We start from the raw sequence: 16,076 nt of genomic DNA on the forward strand, positions 1-16,076 counted from the left end.
GAAAAACTTCTGTGAACCAAAAAATCATACTTCTTCCTTTTTCCATTCTATCAGGGGAAAGCAACATCTTGGATCTCTAAGCAGTTTGAAAAGGATGATGATTTCATTTTTTTTATTGACTAAATTTAGGTACAGATTAATTGGGCACAATGCTAGTGACTGTGTGCTTTCCGGAACAGATCCTATATGGAGTAATTCATTTCCCACTTGTGAGCGTAAGTAGAGTTGAATTCTGAACAAATTTTAAATAATTTTTTATGATTAAGGCTTTAATCATAAAACCTGAGTCCTAAAACGGTTTTAAGAGCACTCAAAAAGAATGATTGCAAAATCCAAATGAGACTCCCCGCCCACCCCTCGCAAACAGTAAAAACCCTACCTTTGTGAAGTGGGTGGGTGAGCATAGGCAAGCCACACATAGCCAGGCTACAACTCCCATGATTCCCACAGGAGATTATATTTCTAATCATGCTGAGAGCCATGACACTCTATAGGAATTATGGGATTTGAATACTTTTTGATGAGCAGAGGATATGATCCTGACAGGAGGTGAAGCTTCTGAGCATGCTTAGAATATTTCCAGGGTCAGCGGCCTGCCTATGCATGTGTGGGGCCTGGGGTTCCCTCAAGTATCCCCTCCTGCTTTGGCATGGTAAGGGGTTTTATTGTTTGTGAAGGGGTGCAGGAGAACTGGCAAATGAGGAGGGGGAATTTTCAACCCTTTTCAATAATCAGAACCATGGCCAGAAATGGCTTGCAAGTTATTATTTTTTTAAGGGGGGTGGTGGCCTCCCTATCTCTAATCAAATTGATATAGTAAGTCATGATATATTACAGTTGTGTGCACATGCTACACTATTCATGTGTAGCCCTCTGTCAAACAATTAGCAATCTTGTTGATAGCCATGTGGCAGGATGTGAGAGTGGAAGAACTAAATCCAGCTTCCCTCTCCCCTTGAATATTACCAGTTTTCTAACAGGACACTATGTACAATCCCACTAGCTGGATTGGGGTAGAAACATTTGTGCATATAGTTCCTGATCCAGCTAGACATTCACACAAGGAAACATGCTTCTCCAAACCTATGCTCTCTAGCTGGATAGGACATCAGTGTATAATGATGAGAAAGTATTACAGAGTCCAGTATTGGTGTTATAAAGCTTGACTCCAAATTTACAGCTAGCCTTAATTGATTACTTACATTATAGAGATGTTCATTTTAAAAAAATGTTTATTTGAAGCATTTTTTCCCACTCTTTATCTGACAGAGCTCCCAGAACTGTTTACATATGATCAATAAAAACAAGACAGTCCCTGCCCTCAGGATTATAATCTAAATGATACGACATAAAAGGAAAAAAAGGGATAGGGCAGGAAGATGGCCAAAGTAAAGACCATCAGTTCTTCTTAATAAATAGTAGTACTTTTAATGACCTCCTGGAATGGAAACAATTATATTGTGCATAAATTGAAAAATAGGCTGCAGTTCTGCCTATTGTACATATTACTAGTTACTATACATCATCTATATATTTTCTGAACAGTGTCTCTAGAAATGTGTTTCCTCTGTCTCTGCATGGTAATGCTGAGTCTAATTGTATTCTAAGCTCAAAAGATATAAACTTCTTCAGTTCAACATAGATGGGTTATTTTTTATATATATTCCCCTCCCCGCAGCTGATCGGCAACAAGATAGTGTTAGGCACTTCCCCAATAATGTGAAGTATTTTTCAGTTCTCCCTTCTGGCAATCAACAACCCTTTTATTTCCAGATACTATGATAGTAATAGAATCTGAAAAAACAGGGACACAGTTTTTCTCCCCCACCCGGTCTGGGGTCAGTATAGGCTATGTCACATCTATAGAGCTAAAATATGTTGTATATTTGTGCACTCACAATTGTTTAATCAAACTTGTTTAATCCAATCCTAACTTAACTTTCAGGATATATTCAGCTCACATTAAAAAAGGGGTTTCGTGCTAGAGGAAAGGGGCACATTTTTAAATGAGGGAGCCCCTATGAAATCACAAGCAAACCAACTAGTAAATGATAAATTTCCAAAATCCATCTTGCTTTAGTACCTTTATTAGGCCAACCAATGCCAGGTGAATGCTATTCAAAATCTAGTAAACCAATACATCCAATACCCTCTGCGAGAGCCCTGTCCTCCTTGGAGTAGTAGTAAGCACTGTAGTAGTAGTAGTGTTGTAGTAAGCACTACACTGAGAGCCAGTGTAGTGTAGGGGTGAGAGTGACGGACTGGGAGCTGGGAGAGCTGGGTTCTAGTCCCCACTCAGCTATGGAAGCTCACTGGGTGACTTTGGGCCAATCACAGACTCTCAGCCCAACCTACCTCACAGGGCTGTTGTTGTGAGGATAAAACGGAGAGGAGGAGGATAATGTAAGCCTCCTTGGGTTCCTTGCAAGAGGAAAAAAGGCGGGATATAAATGCAATGAATAAATAATAAAATAAGCAGGATGATGGAGTTAGCCTTACTGGAAGAAGGTCAGCCAAGAACCTGGGTAGTGAATCCACAAAAGACACGACACATACATACACACACACACACACACACACACACACAGAGGGAGAGAGAGAGAGAGAAGGTAGCATGAATGGCTGCTAAAAACCTGGCTTCTTATACTTTTTATGTAAAAGAATTGATGTCATGTCAATGTGACACCCCAATTAAAGACTTGCAAAACTTGTCTAAATATTGGAAATGACGGTGCTTGCCCTGAGACAAAACGCTTGATGGTTCTTCCTGCAAAAACTACTCTTAACCCAAAAGGAGTGCTTAACGTAGATGCCCAGATTTCATCTTTATTCTGAAAATAAGCTCGGTGTTCCTTAGGGTTTAACAACTCACACTTTTCTGTCCATACCAGTTCTCATCCTTGGAGAAGGAATGGCACATGTTAAAGTCTGTCAGGGGCATTCAAGTTCTACATAGACAGGACTTAGAACAACACTGCTCTTTGTCTCCTTTGAGAAGTCAGACCTGGGACGAAGTGTTTGCATGGTTTATCTTGCTCAGTGGCTTAGAATGCATAGCCCTAGCCTACAACACCAGTAATCTGCAGGGTGTTGTGGACCTCTCAGAGGAGCCGCCACCAGCAGAGCCTTCTGGAGAAAGGCTCTGGTGGAAGAGATAAATAGGGCAGATACCTGATCATAAATGCATTCCCTCACTTCCTCTGAGGCAGCCTTTGAATGAGTTCTTCAAAGGATCCTTTATCCACAGAAGGATTTGCCATCATGAGGCTTTTGCAGTGGATCCTTCTTTTAAACATCTGCAAGCTACCTACCCTCAAATGGGAGAAATGAAAATTCTGGATTTATCCATGATTTTCAGTTCTTTTTGAGGAAAGGAGGGTAGCTAGGCCTGTGCCAGCTCACTCTCTTGTTTCTGGTTCCACACTCAGATTAGCATGCACATACCAGGGAGAGGTAGATTATTCTCTCCAACCTGTCTTCTTCTCTGTGGGTTCACTACGTTCTATTTTTTTTAGTTGATTCTCCCCTTCAGGGAGACAACTGCATGATTTGAGCTGCCACCTCAGTTGACAGCATTAAAATAGTACTTATTCTGGATAATTTGGAATCAGGCCACATTAGTTTAGTCACTTGCTCCTTAGCTTTTGTTGTATGAATTTTGAGAAGCTTCAGCCACTGTGGATGTGCATCCTCCACTAGATCCAGAAAAATGGAACTGATTTCTTGCAGAGGGTTCTCCGTCACTCTGTCCACTTTGGCTTCTCCCCCCACCCCCCCTTTCCCCCCTCCTCCTTGCCAGAGGTCCTTCCATTGTTCCATCTGCTTCAGCTTTCCCCCACGTTTCCCCCACCTTCCTTCCATCTGGGTTCCCCCTACTTGTGTGAAGTTAGGGCAAGGTTCACATGCAGCTCTCAGGCTACAGGTTGTACTTTCCTAGGCTAAACAAGAGATTTTGGCATACTAACAACTTCAAAATCTACTGCAGGGTGTGGGAGAGCGGGGAAGATCAGGGGTGTCAGAGAACTTCAAAATGGACATTGAAAGCCATCAAGTGTTAAAGACATTTTGTCCTCCAGGAAAACATTTTACTAAATCCACTGCAATGTTTACCTGCAAGATATTTCCAGCCATGACATCTGCGAAGTAGACACATAGTCAGTGTCCTCACCATTAGTGTCAAAACTGGAAGGAGATCCAAGCTTTGGCAGAACATTACTCAAGAGCTTGTTTGCCCAACTGTCTCCTACACCCACCTCCCAATAAATGAGCTTTCTAGTCTGCCATATAATAGACTTTGCAGACCTTACAAAGAACAAAACAAGGTCTCTTACCTATAACTGTTGTTCCTTGATTGAATTCTGAGGCGGGCTTCCCTACAAAACGAACAGAAACTAACCCGCACCCTTACAAGGCTTTGTTACCTATTCAGGCTTCGGAGACATAGACCTTCTGTCCTGGTTCCCACGTAACTCAGTCACCCTGGAGGATAAGCCACCATAAGTTGGTTATTTGTTTGTCACCCATGTTATTCCCAACAGATGATTGGGCGAGCAGTGGCTCAGCATAGCTTGTTTCCCCCTTGGTCTTCCAGCCCACTTCCTACAGTTGTCCCATGCAAACCATCTTGTTATCCCCTCCCCTCCCCTCCCCACTCTGATTGCTACCCCTTTTCAGAGCCTTATTTAGCCACCTTTTTTAAAAAGAAAGATTTCAGTGCCTCAGAATTGTACAAATGAGGTCATTAAAAAAAAAAAAAATCCTGGGCTTTAGCAAAAGTGCAAATTCAGCTGTCCAATGTGCATAGTCTTGCCTTGTATATTTCCTTGTATGTTTGAGCTGTCAAAGGGAGTGCCAAAGTGGCCTGGGTAACATACAAAGAAATTGACAAGGCAAGACTGCATATAGGCTAATTTGTGCGTAGTTGTGAAGGACCAGGAAGAGGGCCTTTTGTGCTGTGGCACCCGAGTTGTAGAATGAGTTCCCTAGAGCGGTTCGTCCAGTGCCTATGTTGTGCTCTTTCTGGCATTAGATGAAGACCTTTTTATTTTCCCAGGCATTTTAGGATTCTAGTCTTTTATCTTTGCTGTTTTAAAATATGGTAACAGATTTAAATCTCTGCATTACTACTAAGTTTTTATTCTGGTTGTACTTTTATACTGTAATTTTAAGTTTTGTATTTTATATTGTTTTTAGGCTGTACTTTGTGGCTTTAATTTTTGTGAACTACCCAGAGAGCTTTGGTTATAAGGCAGTATAGAAATGTAATAAATCAATATTTAGAGAAAGGAGGAACCCATTTGAGCAATTCAGAAGCACCAAAAAAATGGGAAAATGTGAACCAAGTAAGTCCACCTAAAAGGGGTGGGAGAAACAATATCTCCGCCTTGGTAATGCGAGCCTCTTGCTTTTAAGTGTTGAACTGACACTTCTCAGTGTCCTCCACCTTTTCAACACTTCCCTTAGTCTCCTGCTGTTCCAGAAAGAGAAGATAGTAACTCTCCTTACCCCTTTTCACTGTTCCTTTTTGGAGCAGTTACTGCTTCAGTTACTGAGCTTCAGTGGATATGCGTAAATCTCCCTGACATTTTTAAAGAAACCCATGAGTAGGTGGCTGCATGCACTGGAATGGAGCCCCATTGGAGTGTGTGTGTCAGTACTGCTGGTGCAGCACCCCATTTGTTCTGTCCTGTTCAGCCACCCTCCGAGGGTTTTTTAAAAAAACCTGTCGGGAATGTGTGTGCAAATTTAAAGGCTGGAAAGTAAATAGGAGGGGAAATTTGCACACCTGCAGTAATTGCTCCATTACTGCAGGTGTGCAAATTTCCCTTCCATTTACTGTCAGGGAGACTTCTGCACAGCCACTGAAGTGCAGTAACCATAGCAGTAACTGCTCTGAAAAGGAGCAGGGAAAGGTAGGGAGAGTTATTCCCCTTTCTGGAGTAGCTGGAGACTTAGGGAAGTGTTGAAAAGGTGGAGGACACTGAGAAGTGTCAGTTCAAGATTTAAAAGTGAGAGGTTCACATTGCCAAGAAGGAAATATTGCCCTCCTTTTGGCACACTTCTTTAGCCTCCTCCCCCATTTGTGGTGCTTCTGAATTGCGCAAATGGGTTCCTCCTTTCGCTGTTATTTTCCCCAGTCCTTTGCAAGTGTGCGCAAATTAGCCTGTATGCAACCTCGTCTTTTCCATTTCCTTATATGTTAAATACTCCACTTCCTCGCTGCCTTTGACAGCTGAAACGTACAAAGAAATTGACCAAGAAAGACTACCCATATTGGACAGAACTCTGCGGGAAAGTGACCGTGTTATACTTGAGTTCATGGTTCTAAGGGAAGCAAAAGTTGAGTGTAGCCAAACGCGTACCTGGATTTTAGGAAAGGTGATTTTAATAAACTCAGAACAATGATAAGTAAGGTCCCATGGCAAGCAACTCTAACGAGAAAAGGAATCCAAGATGGGTGGGAGTTTTTAAAAAAGGAAATTCTCAAGGCACAATTACAAATAATTCCAACAAGGAAAAAAGGTGGAAGACAACAGAAGAAGCCAGTGTGGCTTCACAAAAAGCTTACAGATGACCTGAAAACAAAACAGTACACATATAGGAAGTGGAAAGAAGGCCAAGCAACAAAGGAAGAGTACAGGCAGGTAGCACAGAATTGCAGGGATGGCGTCAGGAAGGCTAAAGCTGAGAACAAGCTGAAGTTAGAGAGGGATGCTAAAAGCAACAAAAAAGCTTTCTTTAGCTACGTGCATAATAAAAGAGAGAGGAAATAAATGGTTGTTCAGCTATTAAATAAGGATGGCAAAATGATAACAGATGACAAAGAAAAGGCAGGGGTGCTTAATTCCTACTTTGGCTCAGTCTTCTCCCAAAACAGGGTCTATGAGCCCCCTGGCAAAGGCGAAGTACAGGCTGAAGGGCAGGACTGCAGCTTGAGATCGATAGGCATATGGTCAAGGAACACCTCATTACTTTGAGTTCAAATCTCCAGGTCCAGATGAACTGCACCCTAGAGTAATAAAGGAACTGGCAGAAGAACTCTCAGAACCACTGTCTATTACCTTTGAGAAATCATGGAGGACAGGTGAAGTGCCAGATGACTGGAGGAGGGCTAACGTTGTCCCTATCTTCAAAAAGGTTAAAAAGGAGGAACCTGGGAACTACAGACAAATCAGTCTGACATCAATCCCTGGAGAAGATGATAAAGCAATCCATCTGTAAGCACCTTGAAAACAGTGCAGTGATGACTCGAAGCCAACATGGATTTGTCAAGAACAAATCCTGCCAGACGAATCTGATCTCCCTTTTTGATCAGGTCACCTCCCTTGTGGACTTTGGGAATGCTGTGGCCATCATATACTTCGACTTCAGCAAAGCTTTTGACAAAGTGCCCCATGATATCCTGATGAGCAAACTAGCTCAAAGTGGGCTAGATGAAACAACGATCCGTTGTTGGCTACAGAATCGGATTCAAAGAGTGCTTATCAATGGGATCTTCTCCAACTGGGGAGAGGTAACGAGCAGGGTACTGCAGGGCTCAGTTCTGGGCCCAGTGCTCCTCAACATTTGTATTACTGACTTGAGAGGAGGAGGTGCAGGGAATGCTGATCAAATTTGCAGATGACACAAAATTGGTCAGGATAGCTAATACTTTGGAAGACAGAAACAAAATTCAAAGTGATCTTGATAGACTGGAGCTCTGGGTAGAAAATAACAGAATTAAATTTAATAGGGCTAAATGCCAAGTTCTGCACCTAGGAAAAAGAAACCAAATGCACAGTTACAAGATGGGGGATATGTGGCTCATCCACACTACAAGTGAGAAGGATCTTGGAATTGTTGTCGATCACAAGCTAAATATGAGCCAACAATGTGATGTGGCTAGGGATGCACGAAAGTCACTTACCTGGTCTCGCAGCTTGCTTCGCGGTGGGGGGGAGGTGCTTCGCTGCTCCCCCCGAAGTTCAGGCCGGCAGGGGGAGGCTTCCCTCCTCACCCGGCCGAAATTCAGGCCGGGGGGGAGGCTTCCCGCCTCGCCCTGCTGAAATTCAGGCCAGGGAGAAGCGCCCCGTCTCCCTGGCTGCGAACTTCAAAAGAAAACAAAAAACAAAAAACGCCCCTGTGATAGGCTACGTAACGATTAACGTAGCCTATCACAGCTAGATCTGCAAAGTCAGCCGTGATAGGCTACGTTAATCGTCACATAGCCTATCACGGGTGACTTTGAAAAAAAAAAAAGCGCGTACGCAAATGGCGGCCCCCATAGGGAGCCGCCATTCGTGTTCCTTATTTGGTCCCTGTAGTCTACGTAAAGATTTACGTAGACTACGGCGAAAATAAGGGCAACGCTATTTGAAAGAACTGGTCAAGTTTAGCCTTGAGAAGAGAAGACTGAGGGGAGATATGACAGCGCTCTTCAAGTACTTGAAAGGTTGTCCCAAAGAGGAAGGCCAAGATCTTTTCTTGATCATCCCAGAGTGCAGGACACGGAATAATGGGCTCAAGTTACCGGAAGCCAGATTCCAGCTGAACATCAGGAGAAACTTCCTGACTGTTAGAGCAATACGACAGTGGAACCAATGACCTAGGGAGGTAGTGGGCTGTCCCAGACTGGAGGCATTCAAGAAGAGGCTGGACAGCCATCTGTCGGGGATGCTGTGACTTGGATTCCTGCATTGAGCAGGGGGTTGGACTCGATGGTCTTGTAGGCCCCTTCCGACCCTACTATGATTCTAAGAACCCATCTGTACAGTTTTGAGGCACCGAAAAAAAGGAAGTGGCAAATGAGTGATGGTCCTTCCGAAGTGCTATTTCGGCATTGGGGTAAGGGCAGTCGGCTGGAAAGGGAGGGTAGAGGCGGCACTTGGTGAGATCGCAAATAGTGACATGGGCTTTTTTGCCACTCTTGACAAATGGCTCTATAGCCAATCCCAGCAACCCATGATGAAATTGCTCTCCCAGATTTGAACGACATGACAACCAACCATGGCTATGAACAACCCTACCACAAGCCATGGGTTCTCAGGGTTGCTTCTTTCTGAAACTTAAGCCACTCTGTGGAGAACGCATCGGGTTCAGATAACACAATAACCCACCATGGCTGGCTGCTCATGGTGGGTTGTTGTGTCATGTGAACACAGTCTCTGTCTCCTCTCCAAATAGTGTAGTTTGGTTGCATTTCTAGAAATGCTGATTATGAGTGGGGGAGGGGGAATTGGTGACTGATAGGTCCACCTTCTAATCATGCAGCATGTTTTACCAGAGGCTCTCTAATCAATGTCTTTTGGGGAGGAATTGGGGCTAGTTTTGAGTATATTATATCATTATTTTATTAATATCCAGTAGTTATAATCAAAGTTTTCAGTTAGTTCTTACTATTGTTCTTCAGTTTTTCCTTCCCATTTACATTTCTCCCCCCCTAATTTTGATTTCTTTACAGACGCACCTTATTTGTATTTGCCTGTTTGTGACCGTCTGTGTCCAGGGTCCACTGTCTTTGTCTTGTATAGAATAGCTCTTAATATTAGGCATTTGTATCCTTCCTTGCCCCTTCCTACAATTTCTTTAAACTAAATTTCTTAAGTTTATCTTCTAGTGGGCAAGTTTTATATCCTTTTGTTTTACATCATCAGTGTTTTGCCTTATTTGTGGTTTTGGTGGATTGTGCTGTTTCCTGTGTTTGTATATGTGTGCGCGCGCATTAATTCATTACGCACACTGTTGTGTGCAATCTTATCACGTATTTTACTGTGCACCCAAGCATTGTTTATTATTTTGTTTCACCTCCTGCACCTCCTGTTTATTAGAGTTACTTTACTTAATACATTCAGGTAAGTCACAATTATGAAAGTAGTTCATGGTGTGGGTAAGCCATGTGGTAGTAACTATATTACTAGTTGGAGAACTCTTGGCACTGCTGTTGCCGTACCCCCCCCCCCATCAAACTTCCGTCCTTTACAGGAGGCAGAAGTAGCAGCTTGGATTCTGAGCATTCCTCCCAGAATCCTTATCCCAGCTCTTAGGGTGGTTGTGGAAGTGGGATCCATCCCACCCAAACTACAAAGTGGGGTCTTTTTGTAGAGGGGCAGTTGGCAGCAGCAGGATTGACCACCAGCCCCCAGTGGTGGAAGAGGCAGGGGATATTAGATATTGATATTCCCAAGGAACTCTCAGATGTGGTGGAGTCTCTCACCAAGGCAGGAGAAGCTGATATACTATTTGCTCACAGTCCTGCTTGTGTTAGCACCTGTATAGAAGGCAGCTTTGTCCGTAGCGCTAATTCAGTCCATTGTCGCAGCCAGCCACTAATTTAGCCCATCCACACCCTCACCTAATGAAGATGAAATGAAACAGAGCAGTGTGTCATCAGCATACTGGAAATGCACTCAAAAACTTCTAATAATCCCACTCAGCAGTTTCATGTAGCTGTTAAATAGCATGGGAGCAAAACTGACCCCTGCAGAACACCATGCTAGAGAATCTGCTATTTGAGTGAAGCCACTCCAATATAGTACCTCCCACTCCCAACTAAGACAGATCACCCCAGAAGGATGCCGTGATCAGTGGTATCAAAAACCACCAAGAGGTCAAGGAGAATCAACAGGGTCACGCTCCCCTGTCTCTCTCCCAATATAGATCATCATACAGTATGACTTAGTATGTCTCTGCCAAAACCCAGCCTGAATCCCAACTGAAATGGATCCAGATTATTGGACTCAAGAAGGATTTCTTCAGAAGTGGTCTCACTGCCCCCTCTTTCAGGTGGCCTAGGACCACTCCTTCTCCAAAGAAGCATTAATCACCTCCCTGGCCTATCTGGCTGTTCCCTCTCAGCAGTTTCTTATAAGCCTAGAGGGGCAGAAATCCAGTACAAAACTGATTGCTCGAACCTGTTCAAGCATCTTGTCAACATCCTTAAGCTGTACCTACTGAAACCCACTTCAGTAGCTGTACCTACTGAAACCCTGAATATACTTGAGCATAGGCACATTCCAGTGTTCAGTTGCATCCGTCAGGAGTTTTCTCCATCTCTGCTCAAGCAGTCCTATTTTGCTTCATTGTTCTCAGCTCTGGGGCATGTCATGGAACTATATGAGCTCTATGCAGAGAGGGCGCTTAGGAGCAACTGTGTCTCCTGCCCAGATCATTTCTGCATTTGACATATATATCAGTGTTTCGACAAGATGGCCAGCTGTTTCAGCTAGGGAAACTTCCAGAACTGTCTGGAAACCATCCTGGATCCATTAGCTTCCGGGGGTGGACCATCTTAATAGGTCCCCACCCTTTCAGAAGGGAAAAGCTGCCATAAGTCTAAACCTCAGCAGGACATGATATGACTATGACAAAAGGACTAATACAAAGTCCCCCACCTTCAGATCACCATCTCCATGGCCAGTTGAAAAAATTAAGTTGTTTTCCAAAGCACCAAATCAATGTCCGAATTGAATGTTGTGGTCAGTGCACATCTCTAACTTTATTCCTGGTGGATTCCATTTGATCTGAATCAGAATGGTTGGGGGTTCTTATCCATTTACAGCAGAGCCTTACCACAGCAGTCAGTTCCAAAGATGTTTTCTTCTTTAGGTTGAGTCTGAATTGATTTCTAAGCCTTTTGCCTAAATAATAGGATGAAAGAGAGAGCTATCGCGTGAAAACACCATCTCTCCAGAATATCACAAATTACAAATAAGATTACAGTTCCCAAGTGTACCTCTCTACTACCTCTCTAATACACTAAACAGTGTGAAATAGCTATTGGATTTCCTTTCTGTCTCAAAATATAATGAATTGATGTCATGCCTAGCCTTGGAGACTCCTCATCAGATGAGCAAGAGGCCTTACCAGAAAAGGAACCAGCAGAGGAGATCAAGGAGGCATCCTGCCAGACTGATGGAGAATAGCCAGGCCCATCTTGTGTTTCATGAGAGAACTCGGAGTCTGAGCAGGAGCAAGGTCCTACCATAATTCCCCAGGAGATACGTCGACTGAAGAGGTGTGCTCAGCTGCCTCCACTCAGGCATAGTTCTTGGCTGCAGTCAAGGTGTTCTTGGGAGGAAGGCATCTGAAAGTCTGGGGGTTGGGTGGAGTCAGGAACATACAGCCTTGAAAAGCCTTGCAGAGAAGTGACATCTTTGCTAGAAACAATTTATCTGTTCTTGGCTCTGTTTCTACATCAGTTTGTTTTCCTGCAACCCTGTCTCTTCTGGAATTCCTGTTTTATGACCTGGACCATCTACAGCCTCGCTTAATTGTCTGCTCCCTGTTATTCTTCAGAAGCTTATCTCCTCCTGGACCTTTGACCGTGGCACACTTTTTGATCACTCTTCTGTCATGTCCTATGCTTTTGATATCCAGCCTCCATGGCAACCTGACCTAGCCTTTGTTTTCTTCCTGATCTACTATCAGCTAGGAGCATGCAACTGACTGGGGTAGCTTTAAAACAGCCTCAGTCTTGGAGAGGCTTTACCAGAGCAGGACAATTAAATACCCATATGCTGTTTGAAACCCTTGAAAACCCTTGTTTTCTCATACAAATAAATACAACCTCTTGGAAGTGGTCAGATATACTATACTGAAGATGAGCAACACAGAGACCATGGGGTAATTTGTCATGGTTCACTCTGCTTACTTAATTTTACTCAGGATCAGTTTGTTAGCAAATTGTTGCTTGTACTGGGGACTTCAAGATCCCAGTTTCCTTTTTACCTCCTTTGACCATTGTGAGGGATCAGCAGGGCTTGCCGTCTCTTACCCGGCTCCCATCAGACCCCTTGCAGGGAGTGGCAGTGGTATGAATGAATGACATGGCTGAGGAATTCTCAGGGCTCGTGTTGATGGCCATAATTGGGTCTACCTGGAAGAAGCTGAGGATGAGGAGGGGGATAGGAGGAAGAGCAGGATAAAAAAGGGGGGGAAAGGCGATAGGCAGGAAGGAGGTAGAGAAGAGAGAGGGGGACAACAGAGATACAGAAAAATACAGAGAGAGGCAAGATAGGAGGGAAGAATGATTTCTTACATGGGAAATGACAACCACCACTGCTTTATACTCTTGTCAGGAGCCAGTTAACTTCTTGGGGAGAGAAGTGACCTACCCCCTTCCTACATTTGCCTTTTAAGAGGAAGCTCCAAAGAGGCTTCAGCTGAGTCAACCGCCCAAGGCTGGAAGAGTCTAAATAGCCATGGACATTGTTTCTCCACATAAATTTGGCAGAGACAAACAATGGGTGGATTATTTACTTGCCTGGCATTAGTTCATGCTGTAAGTGGAAGTGGAGAGAATTTTCCTAATGAATGAGGTATTCCCCAATTGTTTCATGTTCTGTTTGGAGACTACTAGTGTTCTAACTAGGACAGTCTTTCGTATTCAGATTTTAAATTAAAGCATATTGTTAGCTTCTGACTGGGTTCATACAACATGATAATCCACACAAGATTGATGATATGTTGAGTGTGGGTTGTCATTGAACCATGGGTTGTTGTCTTGTCTGAACCCAGCTGCAATAACAAACCATGGCTTGTTAACCAGAGACAACCCACAGTTCACAACCCAATGACAAACAATGGGTTTGCTTCCTGGGTTGTTCGTGGTTAACAAACCATGGTTTGTTAGCATGGCTGGGTTCAGACAACAGTACAACCCACATTTCAACAACAAACCACAGTTGAACAACTATAATCAAACTTTAGTGTGGGTTATCGTGTAGTGTGAACCCAGTCATTGTGTCTCCGATGGAGTCAATGGATCGTGGAGGTTTTGATGTGCCTTTGCCATAAGACCCACTCACAACCATGTTCCCCCTTCAGTTTTTGAAACTGCTCCTGGCCATCTTTTCTGAGCCAACCTTTGGGTCTAGTTGCTTGGCTCATGCATAAATTTGAATGGATTCAGCTTTTGTATTTTTTTAAATATAACGTTTCTGATTTCCTTTTGCTTGTTCTTTCATGAGGCTCAAACTTCACTGCTATGCTTTTTAAAATCTTTTTCTCATTTTCTGCTTGGATCAGTCTTCCTCCACTCTCTTTAGAGCCCACATGAACCTGTCTCCCCCTCCTTGGATTAGGTAGATATGACTTTCCATTCTCCCCCCTTTCCCTAAGTTTTAGATAAAACTACTATATAGTGAGGAACATGGGGCAGTATCCAACAGGGTGCTTACGCCCCTGCCCATTGTCTTATGGCCTGCCAATTCCATTGCGCAAGTGGTCCCCACCTCATGCGCAATTGCAATTTAGTGCTTCTGGGGCAACCTGAAACGAGTGGAAATGCTTGTTTCTGGAAGGAAACAAGCTTTTCTGCTTGTTTGGGGGCTTCCCTGAAGAAGTGCCAAATGTACCTTGTGTAAGTGGTGAGTCTGACATGCACAGTGGAATTGGCAGGATCCACTGCTTGGGGAAGGGAATCAGCGGGGGAGAAACAAATCAGCAGGGGTGTAAGTGCCCCCTTGGATTCTGTCCGTAAGCTTGAACTAGTTTGGACTGGTGGGAGTTTTAATTGGATGTAATAAGGGCATAGTAAAATATATGCTGTATTGGTAACTGTTTGATTTTTATTACTATTCTTAGTTTAGTTGATTATTTTTGTGTAAACTGTTGCTATCTTTATATCTGCATTGTATTTTCTGGGTTTCTGTATTTACATTTACACATTTGTCCCCAGTCAAACATGCCATGTATCTACTTGTCCATTTATACACGGCTATCACATCTGCATGTTTTCATCATTTGTCATTGAATAAATCTTTCACTTTTTTTTCTGACTGTTCTTTCTGGTTACCACTACCAGCTCAATGAAGCAAGTTCAGTACAGCTAAAATTCAAACCTATTTTCACAAAGGATCTCAGAGATATGCTGGCACTCCATACATGTGTGATTGTGTTTGGTATTTTCATTGTCATTACCTTTACACCTTTGTTCCTGAATCCATTTTGTTCCAGAAGCAGCAGTATAGAAAACAGCAGGAATAAGGATAATGCTCCGGATGGTCAGAGTACTTCCATATGTGCTTCGTCCATTGATTAAATTAAAGGGAGTTGCTCCTGTGGAACTACAGAATCATGCTGTGAAGAAATCCTTTTTCCTTTTTGTCTTCTAGCTGCCTGTAAAAACTTTGTTTCATGAAGATGGGCGTGTACTAGGGATGTGGGAGAACACTGCAGTGGAACCAAATGTGTTAAGATTTTCCTAACATGAATTCAACCTGTGGATTCCGCAGTGGACCGGCTTTTCCCGTTGGATGGATTCTGTGGACTTGTGGACCGGGTTTCTACCTTTCCCAAATTTTGCGCTCATTTCATTATAGAAAAATATGCAAAATAAAAAAATGCCAAAAATGCGTATTTCCCCCATAGGCTAAAGCCTGAACATGCACATTTTGGGGGAATTTGCGCATTTTCGCATGTGTGAATTTGTGCAACTGCACATTTGCACAAATGGGAGTTCGTGCAAATTCAGAAACAAAAAAAAATGGATGGACACTGGAACAAAAGGCACCTGATAATCCGCAAAACGCAGACAGAATGGATTTTACACAATCCATACATCCTGGCCTGCATGCACTCGTTAAATCATCTGCATGTGTTATCTTCTGCTGTTCTGGCTTCAAGGCCAGGGCAGAACTCTTTCCAGTTAGACTGAATGGTTTCATCTGGGCTTCTGTGAGAAATTTCCACCACCATACCCCCAAACCCTTGGGAAACTATTCAGCCAGCTAGTAATTGGCTAAGGAGGCTCACCTCACATTTGTCAAAAGTTTTTGAGTATAAAGTTAGAGAGGCTACTTGCCCTTCGTATTTGGCTTCATTTGTTTTTGTTTGTCTACATTTTACATTTTGCTTTTGGCTTGTGACATTGAGCATCAACTGAGGGGCGGGGCGGGGGCTGTCCTATTGAAGACCTGTGCCTAGGTACATAGAGACAAATATAGGTAACTTTAGTATTTTCCGCCTGAAGTATTGTTTCCAAACATTACTTTGGATCTTGTATCCTTGTTATTACCTTTTCCCCTTTCCCTATATAAATCAAACACCTACCTCAAGAGCGGTGTGTGCTTTATTCCAAGTAACCTTTGGTACTAAAT

The 16,076-nt window shown here is 43.3% G+C and overlaps 1 protein-coding gene across 5 annotated transcripts in view; it reads left to right on the forward strand.

Annotated features, from left to right (window-relative positions):
* LOC146348541 (C4b-binding protein alpha chain-like) overlaps positions 1-16,076 on the forward strand; it is a 111,656-nt gene that overhangs the window by 34,012 nt on the left and 61,568 nt on the right. For all 5 annotated transcript variants that reach the window (XM_084853391.1, XM_084853393.1, XM_084853392.1 and 2 more), the window contains one exon: positions 130-215. In XM_084853391.1, coding sequence (XP_084709517.1) covers positions 130-215 — 86 coding nt within the window. The remainder of the gene's footprint in view (positions 1-129; positions 216-16,076) is intronic.

Source organism: Heloderma suspectum, chromosome 4 (genome assembly GCF_057233095.1).
Source record: "Heloderma suspectum isolate Gila_16-S chromosome 4, 16-S_ref, whole genome shotgun sequence".
NCBI lineage: Eukaryota > Metazoa > Chordata > Lepidosauria > Squamata > Helodermatidae > Heloderma > Heloderma suspectum.